At 38.7% G+C, this 25,704-nt stretch overlaps 1 protein-coding gene across 1 annotated transcript; it reads left to right on the forward strand.

Annotated features, from left to right (window-relative positions):
• The first annotated feature begins 6,018 nt into the window (after positions 1–6,018).
• HSD17B13 (hydroxysteroid 17-beta dehydrogenase 13) lies at positions 6,019–19,515 on the forward strand. The gene is made up of 7 exons (XM_068542667.1): positions 6,019–6,369; positions 7,913–8,020; positions 9,032–9,163; positions 10,673–10,779; positions 12,844–12,981; positions 16,557–16,673; positions 18,396–19,515. The coding sequence occupies exons 1-7, from the start codon at positions 6,160–6,162 to the stop codon at positions 18,484–18,486; spliced, it is 903 nt and encodes a 300-aa protein (XP_068398768.1). The 5' UTR covers positions 6,019–6,159; the 3' UTR covers positions 18,487–19,515.
• The last annotated feature ends 6,189 nt before the right edge of the window (positions 19,516–25,704 follow it).

Genomic DNA, 25,704 nt, shown 5'->3' on the forward strand with positions numbered 1-25,704 from the left:
AAACCTCAAGATAAAGTTTATATGACCTTTAAGACTACCTAATACTGCTTTATCAATTTGGCAGTACACAGAATCCTTGATGGTGAACTAATGAACCCCTCCAGAAAGGGGGAAAAAAAGTATTTATTTGAAAAGATTATATTCTTAAACTTCTACTTGGCAGATTACTCTAGTTAGACTAAACAAACTGTGGATTAAAACAATGTGCACAGATTCCATAACTTCCTCATTTTATGGCCTCCAAAGAAATAATGGCTTAGTGTTGACCTTTCTTTACACCATGATATACCAGCTACCCATCATCAATTACAATATCATATCAACTCTTCTGAACTCTACAGTGTGCAAGTGACATTCACAGAATGGCTCTGCTCAGAAGGTAAAGTCCAACTCGGATGATACCTCTGCCAATGTTCTCTCCACATTCTCCTTTTCCTTCCCTTTCTTTTGCTATGTAAATGCTATGATTAATATTACCATCATTATTATCTGTGTTCCAAATTATAAATCTGCTAGTTATGCTATTCCATCTTTTTCCCTTTCTGGTTATTATTACCTGTGTAAAAATCATTACATTTCTAAAATTGGCAGTCAGAGGGGTGGCTCTCAAGAGGGATATTAATTTAAAAGAAAAAAAAAGTAGACGAAATTCAAAAAATATTTCAGTTTAATAAGAATCTAAATGTTATAGATGGTATTAGTTTAGTCAAGAAAATTTTTCCAAAAGCAACTCAACCTAAAATGTAATGCAAAGAGAAATTAATGATAAACTTGATGTGCCGTCATTCATATCAGTAGGAAAAAACTGATGTAACTTGTGATCAGAGTAAACTAAACGTTTTTACTTGTTGCGAAAATTTGTTGAAATGAAGCCAATGATGTCATGAAGACATGCAAACAAAACTCTTCAACACTTAAAAAAAAAAAGAAAGCAAGGGGGTAGAGTCTATGTTTCTAGCATTTGTTGAGAAGGTTGAACCTGTATTTGAGGAATATGAACATTCTCACCCCAAGGTAACAAAAAAAATAATAAAAGGTAGTTTTCCAAGTGATCTCAGTCTGAATGAAATTTCTCAGCATCCAAACTATTTGAGCATAATGTGAACTAAGTAACATTAACAAAGTGATTTTCACTTTCTCAAAGTTTCTTAATTCTTGGATAATACAGATATCCCAGAAGGTAAAAGAATCTAGATCCTGCTATAAAATTTTTAATTGCCTTTTAGAAGTATATCAGTAGTATATGAATTTGCATGGTGTGAGTCCTCTGGTCTGGCCCACTATGAGCAAGTGAAATATTGAACTTAGAGGCATTCAACCTGAAAACAGATTCCTGATGTTGCAGCCAGCATGAGGTCTGATCTAAATCACCTATGTTAATATTTAAATATTTAAATGGCTCCATATAAACATCACTGCAAACCTGCATGCAGACTGATATAGTCAAGTACTCTTTTTTTATAAATACACTCAGGGTTAAAACTAAAGAGCCAATTATACTCTCTCCAATGCAATATAGTATAGCGTAGGTCAGGATGCCTCAACCTTGGTACAACTGACACTTGGGGCTGGATAATTCTTTCCTTCAATGCACAGGGCTGTCTGTGGATTGTAAGATGTTTAGCAGCATCCCTGGCCTTTACCCACTAGATGCCACTGGCATGCCTGAGGTGTGACAACCAATAATGTCTCCAGTCATGGCAAATTGTTTCCTTTGGGGCAAAAGTATCCTTGGTTGAGAACTATTTGGCTGGTTGGTTTTAACTTAGTTGGTCTAAGTTAAAAGTTGGGGCTCTGCAATCTGACTTCCTGAATCCTAACTCAACCTCTTACTGGCTATGTGACTTTAGCAAGTTACTTCACTTTTCTTTCCATCAGTTTCTTCATCTATACAATGCTCATTCTAGTAGGACCTACCTCAAATATTTCCTGTGAGGATTAAGTAAGTTGTTACATAAAGCCCTTATATCAGTCTATGGCATATAGTAAGCACTTAATAAATTTAAGCTATTACTTTTATTATTATTTGGTTTATATAACCATTTACTACTTGCAAATCTACTTCATATACATGCTCTCTTATTTGAGTCTCATATCCCCCTTGTGTGTGGGTATGTGAGGAAGGTTGAACTTGTGATGTGTTGGTAAAGGTCTGTGTTGGGTAAAAGCATTTTACCCAGAAGCATTTACTTTTATCATTATTTTCCAGATAAGAAAAGTGAGACATAGAAAAAATAAAAAGAATTGCTTGAAGTCATGCCACTTTTTGTGTGTGTGTGGTAAAATATACATAATATAATGTTTACTACTTTAACCATTTTTATTTGTATTTTATTTTATTTTTTTAAATCTTTTCAATGTCGTGCGGCATGTGGGATCTTAGTTCCCAGACCAGGGATCCAACCTGCCCCCTGCATTGGAAGCATGGAGTCTTAACCATTGGACCACCAGGGAAGTCCCTTAACCACTTTTGAAAGTAGAGTTTAATGGCATTAAGTATATTCATGTTGTTGTGGAACCATCACCACCATTCATCTCCATAGCTGTTTTTAAACTAAAGTATAGTTGATTGCGATATTGTGTTAGTTTCAAGTATACAACAAAGAGATCCAGTTATACATATTTTTTCAGATTACTTTCTGTTATAGCTTATTATAAGATATTGAATGTAGTTCCCTGTGCTATACAGTAAATCCTTATGTTTATCTATTTTATATATAGTAGTGTGTACTATTAAACTCATACTCCTAATTTATCCCTCCCTGTCCTTTCCCCTTTGGTAACCAAAAGTTTATTTTCTATATCTGTGAGTCTGTTTCTGTTTTGCAACTAAATTCATTTGTATTATTTTTAGATTCCACATATAAGTGATATCACATAATATTTGTCTTTCTCTGTTTGACTTAATTCACTTAGTATGATACCCTCCAGGTCCTCCATGTTGCTGCAAATGGCAACATTTCATTAGTTTTTATGGCTGAGTAATATTCCATTGTATATATTTAGCACGTCTTCTGGAAATAGGCCCTTTATCTAAATTCTTTAGGCAGCTTGTGGGGAAGTAAAAAGAAAGAATTCCCAAGTCTTCTGTTTCTTAAAAATAATCAGCCTAAATTAATCTTCATGCCAAGGAGACACATTTTGGGGTGGAAAATTTTGTTCCCTTATGTATGCATATATCACATTTTGTTTATCCATTTATCCATTGGTGAACACTTAAGTTGTTTCCACTTTTGAGGTATTGGAAGTCACACCCCTTGTAAGTGAATACTTCTGGCTCTTGGTCTAATGCTCTTTTCCAAATTATCACAAAGGGAACTGATATAACTTATAATCTCCCCCAAACACAAGAGGTTTTCAGGGAAATAGGCATCTCATGTAAAATGATTAGCAAATTGAGACTGATACTGAGCTTTTATGAATAAATCAATCAAACTAAGCTTGGTTAGTCCATGCTTTAAGATTCCTTAAGATAATATCTCTACTTTCTTCTTTTCCTGCATTAAAAAACAAAACAAAACCAAAAACATTTCACAGAGAGATACCAAGCGACCATTAGCTGATGCAGTATCTCTAGGATTATGTCTAGAGGTAAAACTTCATGGTTGTGGACAAAGAATTGTTGCCTGCCATTTCGTAAACAATGAATGTTGCTCTCCATCAAGCCATCAGCCACTGCAGCTGCCCAACCATGCACCTTGAGGGGAATTCAGGATACAGAAAGACAGGACACTGGCCCAGAATAGTTAAGATGCATATCAAAGGAATAATGTCAAGGAGCCCGATTCTTGCATCTTCCCATACATAGAAAAGCACTAAAATTATTAACTTGAGATGTCTGTTTTTTGTGATTAGCAATAAACTTTGATGTTCGACTACATTTTCTTCCCAGCAAAAACTACTATATATCCTGGCTCTGAAACCACAGAAATGCATCTCAGGGTGGGGGGGTGGGGTGTGGCTTGGAGGAGCTCTGGCTCTTTTTGTCTCAGCATAGAAAGAATTCAGCAAGAGGCAAAGTGATAGATAAGAAGTGATTTATTAGAATAGGACACTTGTGAGGCTTACAAACAAACAGGCAGGCAAGCAAGCATTAGTGGGTTACATTTTTGTAATCAAAGGAGAAGGCAGGCGGGGGCGGGGGGTTGGGGGGGGAGACCATCTTCTTCCTCCTTCTTTGAGTCTTCCATCAACTCCTCCTACCTGTTGGGTGGGGGAGTTTTTGGCACTATGTGGCCCATCCGGGACTGTCATGGTGCTATGGAAAAATTATTTCAGGTCTCAGTATAATGACAGTCTTTCACTTTGAAGTGTCACCTTTCCCAAATTACTGCTTTTTATGTGTGAAGAGAGCATGTCCTAGGGAGTCATTAACTTGTTGACATTCACTGGGCGGGATGTAGGCCTTATTTTTCCACTATTGTTTTATCGTCTTCAGGCATGACTCATGCCTCCATTGCATGGTTTTGTTGCTAAGCAAGCCTGTCTGGCTTTGCTGCTAAGCGATTTGCTCTGTTTCACAAGTCAAGCAAGCCCACAAAGTTTCAAGATTTTCCCATTGCTTTCTTGAGTGATCGTTAACTTACTGTGGTTTCCCAAAGCCCCCTAAAGTTCCCTCTCTATCTACAGTCCCCTAGTGGGACTTCTAAACTAATTTTTTTTTTTTTGGCTGCACCATGCAACGTGCGGGATCTTAGTTCCCCGACCAGGGATTGAACCTGCGCCCTCGGCAGTGAAAGCACAGAGTCCTAACCACTGGACCGCCAGGGAATTCCCTAAGCTAACTATTTGATTATCCTACTCTATCCCTATCAGCTCCTCCTTTACCTCTTTGGAGCAGTACACTGTCTGAGAGGGTATAACATCAGGCTGTAGTCCTCAGTGAGGCCACCAAATAAAACATAATTCTCATTTTTTAGGTTGTGCATCTTTTTTTCAGTTGCCATGGTGAAACATAGAACAGAACTGCTTCTCAGAAAGTAAGTCCATATTATGCCAGAGAGCTGCTTAAGAAGGATAAAAGGTGTTAATGTTTCTCCTGAATTTAAAAAAGTGAGTTTTTTTATTAGCAGAATAAAAAGAATTGGTCCTAATTAACTTTGGGCAAATAAATCAGAGTATTGATTTCCCTACAGTAATAAATATTGATCTTTTTTAAAATAAATTTATTTTATTTTATTTTTTTTATTTTTGGTTGTGTTGGGTCTTTGTTACTGCGTGTGGGTTTTTCTCTTGTTGCGGAGAGCAGGGGCTACTCTTCGTTGCGGTGCGCGGGCCTCTCATTGCGGTGGCTTCTATTGTTGCGGAGCACGGGCTCTAGGTGCGCGGGCTTCAGTAGTTGTGGCTCGAGGGCTCTAGAGCGCAGGCTCAGTAGTTGTGGCGCACGGGCTTAGTTACTCCACAGCATGTGGGATCTTCCCAGACCAGGGCTCGAACCCGTGTCCCCTGCATTGGCAGGCGGATTCTTAACCACTGCGCCACCAGGGAAGCCCCAATATTGATCATTTTTGTTCATAAACTGAACTGCAAGAAAAGTGTGCCTCCTGAAAGTAGAGGAAGTTTAAAACTATGCCTTTACTGTGGAATGTAATAGCAATTAGCACATGGCAATAGGCATGGATGACGGAGGTGCAAATGTAGAGAAATGGAATGATAGATACAGTAAGAGGGCACCATTTCATTGAACTGTTAGCTACCATAAATCCCATGACCTGATTTCACTCCAATGATAAATGCTTTACTTTTAAATAACTTATGCCCTATATTATGCTTGCATTCATTTTAAACTTGAGTATGAGCTGAATACAAAATAAAATATAAACTTTTAAATCAAGGTATAGATGTTAAATCAGTGCTTGAAAACTAATAAAATATAGTATTAAACAACAACAACCAAAAAGTAAATCCAGAGAGGACTTTCTCTGGAGTTCCCTTGTCCCCGTGCCAAGGTTTTACTAGCAATTGATACCACTTCAAAAGCTCAAAGTGTATCTAACGCATTAGAACACATGGACAAAGCCTGCCTGCAAATGTAGCTTACCTCTGCCAGTCCCATCAACACCTGGAACACAGCTCTTCCCTGCAGCTCTCTGAAGAGGGTGGCTCTTTGCTGGGAATAGACAGGGACTGAACCAGAGGAGAAGAGTGCAGAGCAGAGCCATGAATATTATCTTGGATCTCCTCCTGCTTCTCATCATCATCATCTACTCCTACTTAGAATCCTTGGTGAAGGTTTTCATTCCCCAGAGGAGAAAATCTGTGGCTGGGGAGATTGTTCTCATTACAGGAGCTGGGCATGGAATAGGAAGGCAAACTGCCTATGAATTTGCAAAACGGAAGAGCAGACTGGTTCTGTGGGATATTAATAAGGTACTGGATTCATTTACCCACCTTTTAAAGTTACAAGTGAGACAGGTGTTTAAAAACTTATCTGACTTAACATTTGCTTATATTTGTATTTTTCTTTCTCAAAGTTTGGTAACTAAATTCCCTGGAGCCTTACTCTACATATGCATCAGGATGGGTTTTTTGTTGTTGGTGTTGTTTAAAGTACAAGTGCCATATTACCCATCACATCTAGTTGCAGAGAGCGAGTTGGAAGAGGACTATGGTCACGGCACCCAATAGCTTTTTTTTTTTTTAAGATTTATTATTTATTTATTTATTTATTTTTGGCTGTGCCAGGTCTTAGTTGTGGCGCGGAATCTTCATTGAGGCATGTGGGACCTTTCATTGCTGCGTGCGGGCTTCTCTCTAGTTGTGGCATGCAGGTTTTCTCTCTCTAGTTGTGGTGCGCAGGCTCCAGGGCTCATGGGCTCTATAGTTGTGGCGCGCGGGCTCCAGGGCACGTGGACCCTGTAGTCTGCACGCAGGTTCTCTAGTAAAGGCGCACAAGCTCAGTAGTTGTAGCGCAAGAGCTCAGTTGCCCTTCGGCATGTGGGATCCTAGTTCCCTTACCAGGGATCGAACCCGCGTCCCCTGCATTGGAAGACAGATTCTTTACCACTGAACCACCAGGGAAGTCCCCATCAGGATGGTTTGATGAAGGGAGCATAACTGAGACCTTAGCAGTGATTTTTATGCCATGATATGCAGGTTTGATAACATAGACTCAGGAGCCAGGGTACTTCCAAACTGTTTAAATTGAGCAGACAATTTCTCTCAGCCTCAGTTTCCTTATCTGAAATGGGGATAATATTGGGTTGGCCAAAAAGTTCGTTTGGGTTTTTCTGTACGATGTTCTGTAACAGAAAGAACATCGTACAGAAAAACCGAACAGAACATCTTACAGAAAAACTCAAACGAACTTTTTGGCCAACCCAATACCTCACAGGATAGGCAAGAACAGGGGTTAGCAAACTACAGCCAATGGACCAAACCTGGCCCCAGAGCAGACTGTTGAGCTAGGAATGTATTTTTTAAAGGTCTGGCAAGGCAAAAACCAAATAAAAAACAAAGAAGAATATGTGACAGAATTTCTTCGTGCCTTCTCTCACATGCACGCAATCCTAAAATTTTTACAATCTGCTAGGTGCTTTACTGCCTATTACATAGTTGGTGCTCAACAAGCATATGTTAAATATATTGTTGAGTATTCTTCTCCATACTCAAACATCTCCTTTCATGATAGCACAAAGAGCAACATCTTTCAAGCATGTTCTTTAAGCTATGAGAATGTAGCAAAACAAGTGAAAACACGTGAGACTAACATGAGCCTTCCCTGGCAGAAAAGCCAGGTATAATCTCTGCAAGTTAGGCAAGCGGTGCCTCTCAGGAAGTTTGCTTACAAACAAGTGGGGCATTTTGGACGTGAATTTTAATCTTAAAAAAAATTTCTTGTCCAATGCTTTCTCCCTCACTTTTGTCCCCTCACTGACCTACATCTTTTGGAATTTGTTTTTGCCAATTACAGCATGGCGTTGAGGAAACTGCAGCTGAATGCAGAAAACTAGGGGCCATTACACATGTGTTTGTGGTAGACTGCAGTAACAGAGAAGAGATTTATGACTCTGTAAACCAGGTGAGACTTCAAAATACAAATTTCTTCCCGTAATTTTGTGTCCCCTTACATGGAATATGAAAAGGTTCTTTATGACTACCTAATTTAAATTAGATTTGTTTTTTTTTTAGCCTTTGCTAATTGAGGTAGTTGTGTGAACAAGGAAGGACATAGAACTTTTCCTTCCATATAATCCACTCAACTCTGCCTATTATTATTGTTTCATATTATTAATCGATTTCATTCTGGTCAGAAGTTTGAGCAGCTATACAGAGTGACAGAGAAAAGATTTATCACCAGGGAAAAGGATAACTTTCTACTTTCATTTTAGTCCTATTACTTTTGCAGTAATTCCTTTATTTTTTCCTTTAAATATTTCCTCTTTGAGATTTTATTTATGTTGGTGCCAATCTAATCTTCCATAGAAAATATAATATTAATAATTATTATAACAATTTTTAAGGGTAAATATCAAATACAATGGACCAAGCACTCTGAAAATGGTTGTACCCTTTGATTTAATCCCTACAATAACCCTCTTAACCTCACTTGACAGATGAGCAAACAGATTCAGAGGGTTTAAGCCAGACCAAGGTCATGTAGCTAGTAGGTGGCAGAGCCAGGATTACTCAATTAGTACTTTAAAAATATTTGGTAAGAACTGATATGTCAGACCAAGGTCATGTAGCTAGTAAGTAGTGAAAACAGGATTACTCAATTAGCACTTTTAAAATATTTGGTTAGAACAGATATATCAATCAACACAAATATTAATTTCATTTTATTGGTAAGTTTCAAAAAAAAATATCTATGATGTACTGGGTACTGAAATTTAGATGTTAAAAAAACAGTTTACCCCAGCTTTATGACAGTGTCCCCTTGGCAACCACTCTTTGGACTAAAGCTCTTTCCTGCCTGAACTCTGAGAGATCTCATCAAACAGAATAAAGAATCTAATCCCTGGATGATATCAGCCCCAAAACTTTGAGTTTCGATACTACACCCAATGAATGTGTTCTTTCTATTTCACAGGTGAAGAAAGAGGTGGGTGATGTAACTATTGTGGTGAATAATGCTGGGACAATATATCCAGCTGACCTTCTTAGTACAAAGGATGAAGAGATTACCAAAACTTTTGAGGTCAACATCCTAGGACATTTTTGGGTGAGCGTGAGTCAGAAATATTCCTAGTTTGTGTATGTCTGACAACTCCTCTTAAGGTACATGAAGTTCATAATTGAGTTCACATCCTTCTGGATGGGAAACTCCATATCTTTGCCTTAAAACAACAATCATCCAATATTCGTGTCTCTGACAGAAGGGCACAGATTTCAAGGGGACACGACTCACCAGAATGTAGGCTAGTTAGTCTGCCTTATCCACCAGTACCTAACACAAAGCCTGGCATGTACTGGGCGCTCAAAAAATATTCATGGAGCTTTCCTAAGGATTGTCAGTGTACACCTTTTCAGTGATTTAGAGAAAATACATACAGTGTACATTCACTTGTGACCTCATGTCATGGAATTTTAGAACAGAAAGGACAAAGAACTCACTACTTGGGTTATATAGGGGTTGGGGGTTCTTCTGGCTGGAACTCTGAACAAAGCTCTAGGTCAGGCTGGAGCTTAGAGATAAGGCTCTACAGACCTCTTATAATTGTTTGGTTTTGTGAGAGACTGAAATATGTCTTTGTAGAGAGCATTTATATGAATTAATCTTCCAGTGCCTCAATATTAGTGTAGAACATAGGACAGATCTGGATTCTGGAAGAGAGAAGAAAAAAAGAGATGTGTTCCCCCATTTTCCCAAGCCCCTCACACATGCTAATGAGAATTAATTATTGTGCCCACCAAACTACTTAGAGACCCCATGTATTCGATGTCTACAGCTGCATAACAATTACATCAAAACTTAGTGGATTAAAGCCAGAATAAATGTTCATATTCCTCTCACGGTTTCCGTGGGTCAGGAATTTGGAGGTGGCTTGGTTTGGCAGTTCTTGGCTCTATGAATTTGCACAGGGTCCATAGAGTGGGTTTATAAAATTCTCATAAAATAATATTGATATTTCTCACCAAACAGTAAAGCTTTTTGGAGGTAAAGAAAGACTTTTTGTTTCCTGTAACATCAACATATAATGCACAGTATTACAAATAGGGAGATACTAAATCTAATCATGATGCATAATGACCATGGGTCAGTACAGGACTCAGCTTTTTCAACTCAACTTGATATAGGTACACAAGATTTTAACTCTTCTCATTAGAAAGATAAAGCCCCAAAAAAACAAACAAAAAAATCACATGATACCAGATTACCATACGGAATTTTCTCAGCTCTGAAAACTCTGAATTTTTCCCTTAATAATATTGTTTAGATGATGGATCCATAAAAGAGATATTTGATTCCCTCTGAAGGGAAGAAGAGGGATATTAAGATGAGTTCTTTGCATGTGATATGCAGTGCACACTCAGTGCCAGCTCAAAACAATCGTTTTAATCTTTTTTCATTTCTGTCATCGGTGGAGAAGTAATCATGGAATCTTGGCACGTATTTCATTTCATCGAAAAAGTTGTCTCAAATGACATTTTGTCTTAAAAATAAAACTACCTAATTTGGAAACTTAACACCTGTGTCATTGTTTCTTTTGGTTCTGCAATGATCCTGAAGATCACAAAGGCACTTCTTCCAGCGATGATGCAGAGAAACCACGGCCACATTGTCACAGTGGCTTCAATATGCGGCCACGGAGTGATACCTTATATTATTCCATATTGGTAAGTATTACTTTCTAGCAGTGCTATATATTTTTATACTTTTAAGGTTTTATTAGACCTCAGATTCCAGTCCTCATAACAGGTAATTTGTTTAATTTTTCTTTATTTTCTTTATTTATTTTTGGAGAGCTAGAATTGTGTTTTCTTCATTTTTGAATCTTCTTAGAACAAAAAGTCAAATGCCTTGCAAAAAATAAAAGCTAAAAAAAATCTCATAGCAGATAATTTGGATTTACAGAATGTATACAGTAGTTTAGAATAAACTCTTAAAAATGACTTCTCCTAAAACAATGAAACTGGTTTTAAATGAAAAATCATTTAAAATATTTTTAGATTTCTGAGAACTCCTCCACAGAGCAATGAAAGAAAACAGTAATGCCAAGCATGTTTCCATTGTATCCTGGAATGAGTAGATGCTCATAAAGGAAATAAGGAACTAAAAAAAAAAAAAGAAAGAAGGAACTCACAGACTAAGAAGCAAAATATAAGGAAGTCCAAATGAACACAAATCTATGCCATGGCCTGCATGCCCAAGATAAGCTAAACAGAGTGGCTCCTGGATCAAAACATTTTCCAGTGTGCTTGTGCCATGAAAGATTGTGTGTGTGTGAGAGAGACAGAGAGACAGAGAGACAGAGAGAGATTGAGAGAAAGCCTTCACCATATTAAAAAATGCAGATAGCATATTCCATGCTCTACCAAGGACATAAGAGACGAAGGTGGGAACTCCCTAAAGACACTATTTGCAAAATATCTTTTCTTCATACACTCCTTCAATGGCATCTCATTTCCTTATTCTGGTCTTATATCAACCTCATAGAAAAATTTAATTTGTTAACATTTTGGCCAATTCTTTTTGTAACAGCCAATACATGTGTATCAGTGGGTGGGGATGGGGGTGGGTAGTTAGTTGGTTTATTACTTACCTACACATCCATGTTCAAGGTTGAATTTGGTCACGGACCAAATTATTTCTGACACCAAATGTAGTCACAGATGTAGTTAATTTTCACTGTAGGTTAAGGTGTCCTTGCACATACATATGGTTGTTTCAAGCTGCCTCTACCATCTTAAAACACAAATCAGAATTTCACAGATTAAACATTTAATATTGTTTTAATGTTTAGAAATGTGGAAACCCAATGTAATAATAGTTTTCCTTTTTTCTTTTCCTTTAAGAGAGCAGCCCGCCTTTAACTTTATGGTTCTTGTCATCTGGGTCAAAAATACAATTAACATTACATAGCTCCTTATAGGTAATAAAGTTATTATGCATATGCTATTTGATTTAATCCTCAAGATGGCTCTATATTTTATTACCAGCATCTTTTTATAAATGAATTTTATTTTATTTTTTTGTTTTTTGGCTGCACTGTGCGGCGTGTGGGATCTTAGTTCCCCAACTCAGGATCAAACCTGCACCCCCTGCACTAGAAGCGCAGAGTCTTAACCACTGGACCACCAGGGAAGTCCCTATTACCAGCATTTTAAAGATCAGAAAATCAAAGGAAGAAGACAAAGTAGTATGTTGAATGTTACACACACTAACACACCCACACCACCTGAAGTCTTTTTACTCCAGATCTTCACAATGAAATTAAGAAGCCAAACTGAACTCCACATTTCAAAAGAGAAACTATCAAGAGAGAGAGGAGATATGTGTAGAGTCCCACAGAAGTTTGTTAATACAGATATTAGTTACATAGTTTTTCTAAACATGATTTTCCTGATTCATATTTTTCAAAATAAAAACAGCAGTAAAAACTGATTAGAAAACAGTTTAAAGATTGAATGGAAAAACCTTATAGGTAGAATGAGCAGTAAGCAAGTCAATCAAAGTTATTAGAATTTGTTCTATTGTTATCACCGCTAATAAAAAAATTGGTACATTCAGAATTCAGTGAAATCAGATAAGAAAATGTAAATGAAAATAGATGACCACGTGGAAGATTTGGGGGTTTGGCTTTTATTTGTTCTCAAACAAAATCAACATTTTCCTCTCACAGAAAGCTGAGGAATGTTTCACTTTCCCTTAGCTAACAGGGGTGGATAATTCTCTTACAGTTCCAGCAAATTTGCTGCTGTTGGCTTCCACCGAGCTCTGACATCAGAATTTGAAGCCTTGGGAAAAACGGGTATCAAAACCTCGTGTCTCTGCCCAGTTTTTGTGAATACCGGGTTCACCAAAAACCCAAGCACAAGGTAAGGTCAAAATCAAGTTAAGATGGAAATATGGCATGAGAAATTGGTATGAAATCTACATGAGAAATTTTTAGGTGGGTCAACTCAGAAAACAGAAAACAAAAAAACGAAGAAGGAAAAACATTTATTAATGTTATTGTATTGCCTTTACGTTTTCACTTTGAAATTAGATGAACAAAGGGGGAAAATGCATTAGGGACTAGTAGGAGTGATCAGCTGCCAATGAATCAGGCATTGGGTATTTATTCGTGTCCAGGTGAAAGACTCAACACACACGCAGGTGTTAAGAGGGAGTGAGAACGGGGGTGGGCAGGATGGAGAGGTGTGCTTCGGGGGTGATGGCAAGAGTGTCCTCTCCTGGAAACCACACCCCCAAAACGAATGTTACCTCACCTCCCCCTTCCCGCTCGCGGTTCATCCTCCTCAACAGAGTATGGAAAGGCACAGGTATACGCCCCGTTTCCACATTCGACAGCACTGGCCGCAGTGCTAGCACAAAGTACTCCAACATCTTCCAAACTTGCCTGATCCTAAGCATCATCACTGCGCTCACATAAAAAATAAATGTTCTTAGGCTCTTCCTTAGAGATTCTGATTCAGTAGAGCGAAACGAGCTCCAAGAATGTTTTGCTTTGTTTTGCTTTGTTCACAAGGAAACCAGGTAACTCTGGAGGCAGGTTTGGAAAACATTGACATAGTAAATATAACCACATGCATTTGATCATGGCTACCACCCTGTCCTCCTTTAAAATGCAGATGTTCCTAGAAGCGGCAGTAAGCTGAGTCTTTAACCCCTCAGTCACGGTGAATTTCTTTTTTTTTTTTTTTTTTAATAAATTTATTTATTTATTTTTGGCTGTGTTGGGTCTTCGTTTCTGTGCGAGGGCTTTCTCCAGTTACGGCAAGCGGGGACCACTCTTCATCGCGGTGGTCGGGCCTCTCACTATCGCGGCCTCTCGTTGCGGAGCACAGGCTCCAGACGAGCAGACTCAGTAGTTGTGGCTCACGGGCCCAGTTGCTCTGCGGCATGTGGGATCTTTCCGGACCAGGGCTCGAACCCGTGTCCCCTGCATTGGCAGGCGGATTCTCAACCACTGCACCGCCAGGGAAGCCCCCTTTTTTAAAAAAAAAAACTGAGACCTTTTCTTTTTTTAAAAATTTATTTATTTATTTATTTTTGGCTGCATTGGGTCTTCCATTGCTGCGTGCGGGCTTTCTCTAGTTGCGGCGAGCAGGGGCTGCTCTTCACTGTGGTGCACGGGCTTCTCGTTGTGGTGGCTTCTCTTGTTGTGGAGCACGGGTTCGAGGCACACGGGCTTCAGTAGTTGTGGCACGAGGGCTCGGTAGTTGTGGCGCACGGGCTCTAAAACACAGGCTCAGTAGTTGTGGCACGTGGGCTTAGCTGCTCCACAGCACGTGGGATCTTCACGGACCAGGGCTCGAACCCGTGTCCCCTGCGTTGGCAGGCAGATTCTTAACCACTGCACCACCAGGGAAGTCCAAGGTGAATTTCTTCACCAAGTACTTTGTTTCTGGTAAAGGAGGATTTGAGACGATAAGAGAGGAGAAATTGGCCCTGAAAAGAGAGGAAAAAAGCGGAATGGTGAGGATAAGGACCCTAAAATTAATACACCTGCTTCACAATTTGCCTCGATTCTAATAAACATTCTGCTACAGGTTAACAAAATATACTGAGCTTGCTAATCTGAAGCCAATTTATTATTGGAAAGGAATTAGTCCTAAATATAGTCATTCAAAGGAGCTAACAAATTCCCTTTTAAGCTCAGCCTCATCTGAAGCTACAGACTCTGAAACTCTTAATTAGCTGTGTCATCTCCAGAGCTGTAGCCACTCCCTGGCAGTTGAGTCCTTAACTGTGTTAGAACACAAGTACTTAACAAGTACACGGTACTGTATGTAAGTAAATACAATGATATAATTGGGACTCTAGGCTCAGTTTTCTTAAATAGGAAATTGGGCCCAATACAAATCCTCTTGGTAAGCATTCAGGCTTAGTGTGAGCCCAGAGTACCAGGTCTTCCAGAGGGGAAGGCAAAATAGATGACAAGAGTAAGGCTAATATAACCTCGGGTATGTGGGTTCCTGGGGATGACCCGGGGGACTGACCCGGGCAATGCTGAAAATTTGGAATTGGTCTCACCCAGACTACCTGATTCTGAACTTCCTTGGCAAAGGCTAACATGTCCATATACTAATGTGAGGCTTGGCTCAGAGACAGGGTTGATAGACCCAGGTAGGGGAAATCAGGGAGGGAAGAAGTAGTACCCAATAATTTAGAAAACTATTGATTTGTATTACTCTCTGCTGGCTTGCCACTCAAAGTCATGGAAACCTCAATCACATAATAATCTGAAGTAAATCACATGATATCTCAGGGAAGGAAGTTATAACAGCCACTACTTACTTAACTCCTCCGCACAACCTTTGTATTCACTAAGCCATTCAGCCTATGCCTAGACAACTTAACTTTGGTGCAATACTTTCAATCCATTTACATTTTAATTTCCTGTCATCATCTTGCATTAATGGGCATTCTATACTGGCCTGTGGTTATGAATACTTCTCAAGAACCCACGTATACAGTCTTCAGTATAAGCAAGGTCACACCTCTAGTTGTAATGTAATACTCCCTATGCATGTCTTGAACTCTCATGAAACTTCAGCATAGGCAAGTCAGCAGTGAATCTCAAGTACTAAATGCCCTCAAAACAATCCAGCTTTGTGGGATACCTCCACAAGAAAGCAAGTGTACTTAGCTATAGATTTCTCTTCTCATAAGAAGAAAGCAAGTGTACTTAGCTATAGATTTCTCATCTCATATCTAACAAGCCCTGAAGAAAGATGCCAGATGTTTCCTTTCTATCCTTTGATCAGTCCTACCCACTACTGTTCCTTGCCTGGCTCCTCTTCTCTTCTATTATCTAATTCCTCACCACCATTTTGATGTTTTGACTGAGTGAGCCATGAAGCACACCTACTGGATGTGAAAGTAGTAGATTGTGATAACAAAACATCAACGTGGCATGGGGGAGGGAAGGCAGGCGGTATTTGTGCAGTGAATCCTGGAAGCTTTTATTTTTTTATTATTTTTTTAAATAAATTTATTTATTTAATTTATTTTTTATTTTTGGCTCCGTTGGGTCTTCGTTGCTGCGTGCAGGCTTTCTCTAGTTGCGGCGAGCGGGGGCTGCTCTTCATTGTGGTGCGCGGCCTTCTCATTGTGGTGGCTCCTCTTGTGGCAGAGCACGGGCTCTAGGCTTGTGGGCCTCAGTAGTTGTGGTGCGCGGGCTCAGTAGTTGTGGCTGTGGGCTCTAGAGCGCAGGCTCAGTAGTTGTGGTGCACGGGCTTAGTTGCCCCATGGCATGTGGGATCTTCCTGGACCAGAGCTCAAACCCATGTCCCCTGCATTGGCAGGTGGATTCTTAACCACTGCACCACCAGGGAAGCCCCTGGAAGCTTTTAAATCCTAATTAGTGAAAAGATAGTTAATTTTCCTGCTTTTGTTAATTATAAAAAACAACAAAAAGGACCAAACTTTTCTTTTTTAATCACAGACTATGCCCTGTATTGGAGACAAATGAAGTTGCAAGAAGCTTGATAGATGGAATACTTACCAATAAGAAAATGATTTTTGTTCCATCATATCTCAGTATCTTCCTAACACTAGAGAAGTAAGTACAGCACAAAACACCTAAAATACTACAACACTGATAGAGCTATCATTATGGAGAGTTTTTCAGTTGTGAAAGTTGCCATGGAAATTCTCCATGCCTGGGGAGAAGAGTTAAGTTTCCTCTACTATTACCTTACTCAATCTAGAAAGAGAATGATTCATTTTCTCTACTCCATCTATCACCTCTGCCTAGTCTTTGCCAGAGACTATTCTAACTGAAGGAAAAACAGTTTAAAGAGAATGCAATATGGTGAACTAGCTAAAACTAAAGGGTCTATAAAGAAGCCTGCTGGGGTTTTGATTAAGACTGCATTGAATCTATAGATCAATTGGGGGAGAGCAGACATATTAACAATATTGTCTTCAAATCCAAGAGAACAAAGAACACAAGGTATCTTTTTATTTTTTCATCTTTTTCAAGATATCTACACAGTATTTTGTAGTTTTCCGTGTACAAGTCTTACACACCTTTTGTCAGGTTTATCCCAAAGTATTTCATGGTTTTTATGCTATTGCAAATGGCATTTTAAAAAATTTTCTATTTCCCATTGTTTGTTGCTAGCATATATTTGATTTTTGCACTTTGATCTGTATTTAGCAACCTTGCTAAACTCACTTCTAGTAGCTTTTTTGTAGATTCTAACAGATATTTTTACACAGATGATCATATTTCCTGCAAATAAAGACACTTTTACTTCTTTTTTTCCAGTCTATATGTTTTTTATTTCTAGCCTTATCACACTGGCTAGAACCTCCTGTGCAGTGTCAGAGAGGATTGGTGAAAACACACATCCAAGTGTTGTTTCTGATCTTCAGAGGAAAGTAGTCAGTCTTTCACAATTAAGAATGATATCAGCTATAGATTTTTTTCATTTTCTCTTTATCGGGTTGAAGAAGTTCCCTTCTATTACTACTTTGATGAGCGTATTCATCAAGAGTAGATACGGATTTTGTCAAATGCTTTTACTGAATATGTTAAGATATTATGGTCTTTCTATTTTAGTTTGTTCATATGGTGCATTACACTGACTCGTTTTAAAAATTAAACCAACCCTGCATTGTAATGTCTTTGTCTGATTTTTGTGTCAGGATAACACTTACCTCATAAACTGAGTTGGAAAGTATTCCCTCCTCTTCTCTTTTCTGGAATAACTTGTGTTGAATGGGTATTATTTCCTTCTTAAACATTTTGTAGAATTCAACAGTGAAGCCATCTGAGCCTGTTGTTCAGCCTCTTAGCTAAACAATAAGCTCCTCAAAGGGAGTAGCTGTTTTTAAAGTACTTTAGTCTACCTTATTATAGAGGGCATAATATCAATAGATATTCAGTAAAAACTCAAGGAGAGGTGGAGAGGCAGATGGAATGGATTCTGGTGGTGCTGCTCTGTGAACTCTTAGCATCAGGATTCATTGACAGTTACAGCAATAATCCTAGATCTTCAGTTTTAGGTCTTTACTCACATAGGATTTCATGTAATAGTTTACTAATATGAGAAGGTGAGAAGAGTGGTATATATCAGTGCTTTCTTTATATTTGCATAATATTTGAACTGTGAGTATTAAAAGACACACAAAAAAAGAGAGAGGTAGATGTGAAGAAAGAACAGAAGAAAACTAAATGCAAACCAGATAACTCTCAGGGTATTTTTAACTGACAACAAAAAAGAACTCTGGTGTCAAAGATTTTAAATTGAAATTTTGTCATCTTTTTTTCATACAGATTTCTTCCTGAACGTGCCTTGGCAGCCATAAATCACATACAGGATATTCAATTTGAAGCAGTGGTTGGCCACAAAACCAAAATGAAATGAATAAATGTGCTGCAGGCTGAGATGTATGCACCTTAATGATGTGGAACTAAGTTTAGAGTCAATGCTTCAAAGCTCTATTTCACATTTTTCAATGCCATTAATATGAAAAACATTGGTTTGACATTAGCAGTGGTCAAATGAACAAGACTAATCACCTGTCTTTCTATTTCTCGAGATTATTTATGTAGTTTTAATAGTCAGATCTATTTTTTATTCCATGCCTCTTAAAAACTTCTATGCTTACATAAACATACTTAAAAGGGTCATTTTTCTTTAAGAGATTTCATTTCTTTTCTTTCCATTTAAGGGTGGACAAAGCTACCTCTGTGACCGTAAATACCAAGAGAACTTATTTACACAGGGAAGTTTTAAGACTGTTCTTAAAGTAGTCTTCCAAACTGTAGCTAGGCCACAGAATGTCAGCAAGTACACAGTGTGAGTGAAAAGTTAGAGATCAAGTTTAAGCAGGCAGCTGTGCTCCAAAAGGCAGAAAGATTACTCCTATGAAACTCAATGTTTGGGAGCTTTCTCTAGCTTCTCCCTTTTTCATCAGCCCCAAACAGAACTTTCTCACCTGATTCTGTCCCTTATATAGCTCTTATATCCACCAAGAGTGGACCCGCCACACTTTCTGCCCTTTTCATAATCTCTTAAAATACTATGACATTTCAAAAGGTGACTCTCTCTTGAATCTCAGAGTATCTAAAAATTTAACCCCATGGTAACCTCTTCTTTGTAGTTTATGCTTTCACATATCATTGGTACCAGAGATGTTTAGACAGTTTTGAGCTTCAAAAATGAAAGCTAACCCAGGGAAAGGAACTAGGCTGGCTACCTAATAGTACACCACGGATCTGAGAGATGGAGGGGAAAACAAAGTGGTCTTTTTTTTTTTCTTAATAGAAAGAAAAATTTGATTCCAACTACATCAAGAATAATCTTGTTTTCTGTGTTTTTCACACATGTTATAGGCTGCTTTTACATTGACTATCCTCCTATTTTATCCTCATTAAAAACAAATCATTAATAAAAGCAATTTCTTAAAAACAAATGATAAATGTGTTGTGCTTTTAAAAAATGACCTCTTGTAGTTATAAAATTACGAGTTTTGATTTCTAATCTCTGAGTCTCTGTGAGCCTCCTTCAGGAAGCAAGGATCTGGGTGGTAGCAGAGAGACCTTGCAGATGTTGAGGGGGACAAGGGGTTCTCCCAACTCCGACTTCTTTGACAAGAGTGTTGGTGTATGTGCTGAAACTTACTGAGTCCTTTGTATGTGAGGCACTGAGCAGAGTACTATTGTTTTAAGATTTTTTTCCTTATTACTTTGGCAATAATTTTTGTTCATGATATTCTTTTAATTGTTTGCCTTAAAACTAAGAACTTTATGAGCGAAACCTTAAAATGTATTATTTTAAAAGTATGATTACAAAACTTCAAAAGAGGAGTATGTATTGTAAAAAATATAAACCCGCCCCGCACAATCCCAGTCCCTAAATGTACTATTAATGTACAATCTTCCTATCTTTTTCTAATGCAGGCACAAGCACATATATGAGAAATACATTACATTCTTTTACTGCATGTGTTACACAAATTGTTTCAAGACAAGACACGCATTATATTCTGTAACTTGCTTTTTTAACTGACCAACACATGCCCAAAGCCTTTTCTTTCAGTATATAGAGTTTAACCTCATCCTTTTTCATGGGCACACAGTACTAAATGGTACTATATTTAACCATTCCTTTGTAATATAACATTTAGGATGTTTCCAATTTTTCTCAATTTATTTACTTTTTATTTACTTAACAAATACTTATTGAGTGTCAGCCACAGTTCTAGACCCCGGGAAACATGAGTGAATAAAGCAAACTTCTTGCCTTAATGGAGCTCACATTCTAGTAGGTAGGACAAACAACAGACTGCAGGTGCCATGAGAAAGAGTTTCTAAAATAGTAGAGTTGGGACTTCCTAGTGGTGCAGTGGTTAAGACTCCGAGCTCCCAATGCAGGGGACCTGGGTTCGATCCCGGGTCAGGGAATTAGATCCCACATGCCGCAACTAAAGATCTTGCGTGCCGCAACTAAGACCCAGCCCAGCCAAATAAATAAATAAATAATAAAATAGTAGAGTCAAGGAAGAACTCTCTGAGAACTAACATTTTTGGGTAGAAATATGTGTGAAGTGAAAGTATGGCCTGTGCAAATACCTAGGGAAAGGAAAGTGCAAATTCTGACGAAGGAACAAACTTCTCTGAAGAACTGTATGAGGGCCACTGAGGCCAGAGTGGACGAGCAAGTGGGCAGTGCTGTAGGTGACGTGCCAAAAGAGATACCAGACTGTTGGAGACCACACAGGCCACAGTAAGAAGTTTTGATTTTTCTGAGTGTGAGAGAAATGATCTGAGGATTTGAGTTAGGAACTGACCCATATAAATGAAATCCCAACGTTAGATGCAAAGAAAAAACTTTCCCTTTTTAATCCAATTTTTGGCTTTAAGCCTTTGTGAGTGAAACTCAGAGCAATACCTGGAAGCACAAATATCAAGCTCTCTTTGCCTATTTTTCCTGTATACTTTGACTATTGACTTCTTCCTTGTCAGTTCCAGGTGTGTTTCTAAATGTTTTACTATGACAATCTCCATCTCAGAAATCTCCTCAAGGGTACTCACTAACACCAAAATCCCAGTTCCGGGGCTAACTCTAGGGTGTGCAGGGCCCTGGGCAAATGTTTCCTGTGGGTTCCTGTCTATATAAATAAGTCGATTAAAAATGTATTACAGGGGGCTTCCCTGGTGGCGCAGTGGTTGAGAATCTGCCTGCCAATGCAGGGAACACGGGTTCGAGCCCTGGTCTGGGAAGATCCCACATGCCGCGGAGCAACTAGGCCCGTGAGCCACAACTACTGAGCCTGCGCGTCTGGAGCCTGTGCTCCGCAACAAGAGAGGCCGCGATAGTGAGAGGCCCACGCACCGCGATGAAGAGTGGCCCCCGCTCGCCGCAACTAGAGAAAGCCCTCGCACAGAAACGAAGACCCAACACAGCCAAAAATAAATTAAAAAAAAAAAAAGGTATTACAGGGACTTCCCTGCCAGTCCAGTGGTTAAGACTCCACACTTCCACTGCAGGCGGCACAGGTTCGATCCCCGGAAGGGGAACTAAGATCCTGCAAGCCGCGTGGTGTGGCCAAAAAAAAGAAAAAGTATTATATAATTCATAGGTCCATTGAGGTATAGGGATATATTGATGAAGATTTAGAATAATAACAAAATTATTTATTTATTGTCCACTCGATGCAAGTAAAGATTCTTCTTGGTATCCAGGTGCTGTTTCTTCTTGTTTGGTTCAAGAGTCATTTCTTTTTTTTTTCTTTATTATCAAATGAGCCATTTCTTGCCAATTTTGTATCTTTCAACACAAGAAACGGTAGTAATGCTATTATTTCTCATAACACCATGGTGCTTGTAACATGTTTGTATTAAAATAATATGAATCTTCTAGCCTCTACAACACTCTACTACCATCTGTGTCATGTTAGTCACATCATTACTCTTGATTTTGCACCATCCATTGTGCTACTTGTAAATACTAGCTTCCAATCACTCGAAGATTGTTATGGCACTTCTTTGATAATAACCACAAATTCAAGCCTGACCCAGAGTGTGCAGGAAACGTGAATAATTTGTTTTCTGGTCATCTTAAATTTATCATTTAGTATGTTATAGCATAACATGGAACAACACATATTCTATGTCTTGCCTTGAACTCTTTAGGCCATAATTATTGCATTCCTAGAATGTGATCTTTTTCAACACTACTGCACCTTGTCTCTCATACATCACCACCAGCAGGAAGGGGATTTTAGGCATAACAAAATAGTCGAATTCATGCAAGGAATGTCTGTTTCTTAACTGGGAGAGCTTAACACTAACCAGGGAGAACAGAGCATCACCACATCCATCAGAAGGGTCCATTGTTGTGGTGAAGAACATCTAGAAAGCCCTCAGAAGTGATAGATGCAGCCACTCCCAAAGGACTCCTTGACCCATGGTGTAGAACCTGCAAAAGGGATGGGGCAACTGCCCTAAATGCCAGTGGCAAGGAACATAAGGACACCTGATGCCACCCCTGGAGCCCTTGGGTGTTATACAGCAGAAGTGGCAGCATGGTTAGCACATAGACAGTAAAAGTGGATGCCTGGGCCCACACATATGGCCTGAGCAGTGGACCTTAGATAGCCCAGAGCCCTAAATTAGACCTATATCCAAAATAAGTGTGAATCACCCCCAAATCAGCATGTCAACATCACTCCAACAGCCCAATTTCACATGATCCTGCAAAGAAAATACCTTGCCAACCAGCAGCAGCAGCAATCTGCTCACCAGGCACCTCTCCTAGAACTGGGGTCTGAAAACAGCCCCAGGATGACACCATACATACAAGAGCTCCAGGACATCTGGTCAATTCCATGTGCACAGAGAGACAGACAGCTCTCCAAAGGGAGAAACAGGGCCAGCACCAAAAGAGGACTTAGAACATTTCAAAGAAGTCACTTCAAAGAGGAAGACTCTCTGAGGCGCAGGGCTGGGGCAAGGTGTCTGCATGCCCAGGTCTAAGAGTAGCAGTGCCCAGCTCCTCCAGATTTGCGCACAGCTTAAAGGGATGCCCAAGTAAATGTATGGCTGAAGAGAAATTTTTCAGTTAGTCTCGGATCTAAATCTTATATTATGCATATGATAATGTTTTTAAGGATGAGATAACATCTAACATTCAAGTTCCCCATTTATTGAGGGCATGATACTCAAAAGACTCATCACAGCATTGTTCTATTCCCTTGCATCACGGCCATCACGTGAGAGCATGTTGGAAATGCAAACTCTTGGGCCCCACCCTAGACTTACATAATCAGAGTCTGTACTTTTTTAAAGGACCCCTAGGTGATTGATATGTACATTAAAGTTTGAGAAGCATTGCTTTTCATGACATTAACTTTGAATTTAGTGCAGCTCCGTGTCAGAACTTGGCTGTCCTAAATATATGATAATTACAACAAATCCAACAGTTACCTCTGTGCTTATTTCTTCAAAAATTATATGAGAAACCATAGGGAGGAAATTCCAACCCCTGTCCTAAGGGTCCTTTCACACTTTCTTTTTGCTTTCTCTTGTATCTAAGATTATTGGATAGCATAACTTTTTCAATTTACTTCTTCAAATATGCTAGGTGTTTTGTTGAAAACCCCTTCTTTATTTGATTGGATACACTACATCTGATCAAATTTGCCTGTCAGCTGCTTGCAACAAGAATGGGATTGTAGGAAAGTTAAGTGACATGTATTTCATGGGAATTGTCTTAGTCTGTTCAGGCTGCTATAACAAAATACCATAAACTGGGTGGCTTATAAACAACAGAAATTTATATCTCACAGTTCTAGAGGCTGGGAAGTCCAAGATCAAGATGCTGGCAAATTCAATGTCTGGTGAAGGTTTTTTCCCTGTGTATTCACATGGCAGAAGGGGTGAAAGATTCCTCTGGGGAATATTATGCCTCTTTAATAAGGGCACTAATCCCATTCACGAGGTTTCTGCCCTCGTGACCTAATCATTTCCCAAAGGCCCCACCTCTAAATACCATCACACTGGGGATTAGCTTTCCACATACGAATTTTGGAGGAACACAAAGTTTCAGTCTACAGAAGGAATCTTTTATAGTAACAGTAATCACATTCTGACTTGTCTAGAATGCAATCACTTCCCATTCAAACTAGCTTTACAAACTCAGTGTGCAGTTAAAGAACGGTCATAAATTCACATCAAAATACTTATGAAAAGCAAAATCATTTACCTATTGGACTCTAATAATGAACCATTATTTCAATAGAGATTTTGTTACTTTTAAATATGAGGCTAACCTGTGTAAATTAAGATAACAATTTCAGGACAATAACTCAAAACCTAAATTGCCTATTCCAATATCTAATTCAAATAGCTAGAATTTTTTTCTTTTGGTTTCTCAATACCTTTTTCATTCCGATGGCCCTTTATTCATTAGTTCATACTTTGTTGAATTATTTTGGTGCATTTAGTCCTCACTTTCTCCTCCATTATATTCATTCTCTTTTCAGCCTCCCCTTTCCAAGCTCTTACCCACACTCCGATCTGGTCTGAAAACATACCCTATTTTTCAATCACCAAAATTATACTATCTATGTAGGAGGAAAAAAAGACCACTCAATGTTGAATTCAACTTGGAATGATATAACTTAAATACTTCAAAAAATATTGTAGTTCTAGCCTACCTGGTTATCTAATAATATTGCAAATTTGAGCGCTCCTTTTTATCTTAGTGAATTCAACATACAGAATATCCAAAATAAACAGACTGCACCAACTCACAGACTATTTTCAAACCAAACAGGTCTTTTTCTATAGTTCATACATGAAAAGATATTATTCAGCATGAATTTCATTAAAGAAATGTTGATAGGAAACGGATGATACTAGGCTATAGAAAAATCAGAGATTACGATGTGATTCTTGCTTTAAAAATTACAACAGAGCAGGGCACCACGTACATTATAAATAACTGCTCACCCAAAGAAAAGTGAAATTAGTGTCAGTGAAAATTACTAACAAAGTGTTTTAATCCAGCCTTAGGTGGTTATTTTCCCTTGGTGAAGATGTGTGTTAAGAATTTCAAAGTTGAATTCAATTTTTTTAAAGTCCCTCAAAATTTTCCTTAATGAAGAAATGACTGGCTGCAGAGTTGTTTGAATTGAATATATAATCTAAAGTACTGGTTCTCAACCCATTTAAGTCACAGTAGCCTTTGAAACCTTGGTGAAAGCTTTGGCTTCCCTACAGGGGAAAAAAAGCCTGTGTATAAACACATAGTTTTGCATATACAGTGTGTAATAGCTAATTTATGTGCTATTTTGAAAGACTTCCTCGATAAACAAGGAAGAAGTCATTTTCTACATGGTGTCAGTATAGGTTCTTTTTCTCTGACAGTAACAAACTGACATTAAAAAATATTCTTTGTTTAAAATTCTGGAGTAAAAGGGAATTCCCTGGTGGTCCAGTGGTTAGGATTCCGGGCTTTCACTGCCAAGAGCCCGGGTTTGAGCCCTCGTCGGGGAACTAAGATCCTGCAAGCTGTGTGAAGCAGCAAAAAAAAAAAAAAAAATTTGGAGTATATACGCTAAAATACTTCTAGTGG

The sequence above is a fragment of the Eschrichtius robustus genome, chromosome 4 (assembly GCF_028021215.1).
Source record: "Eschrichtius robustus isolate mEscRob2 chromosome 4, mEscRob2.pri, whole genome shotgun sequence".
Lineage (NCBI taxonomy): Eukaryota > Metazoa > Chordata > Mammalia > Artiodactyla > Eschrichtiidae > Eschrichtius > Eschrichtius robustus.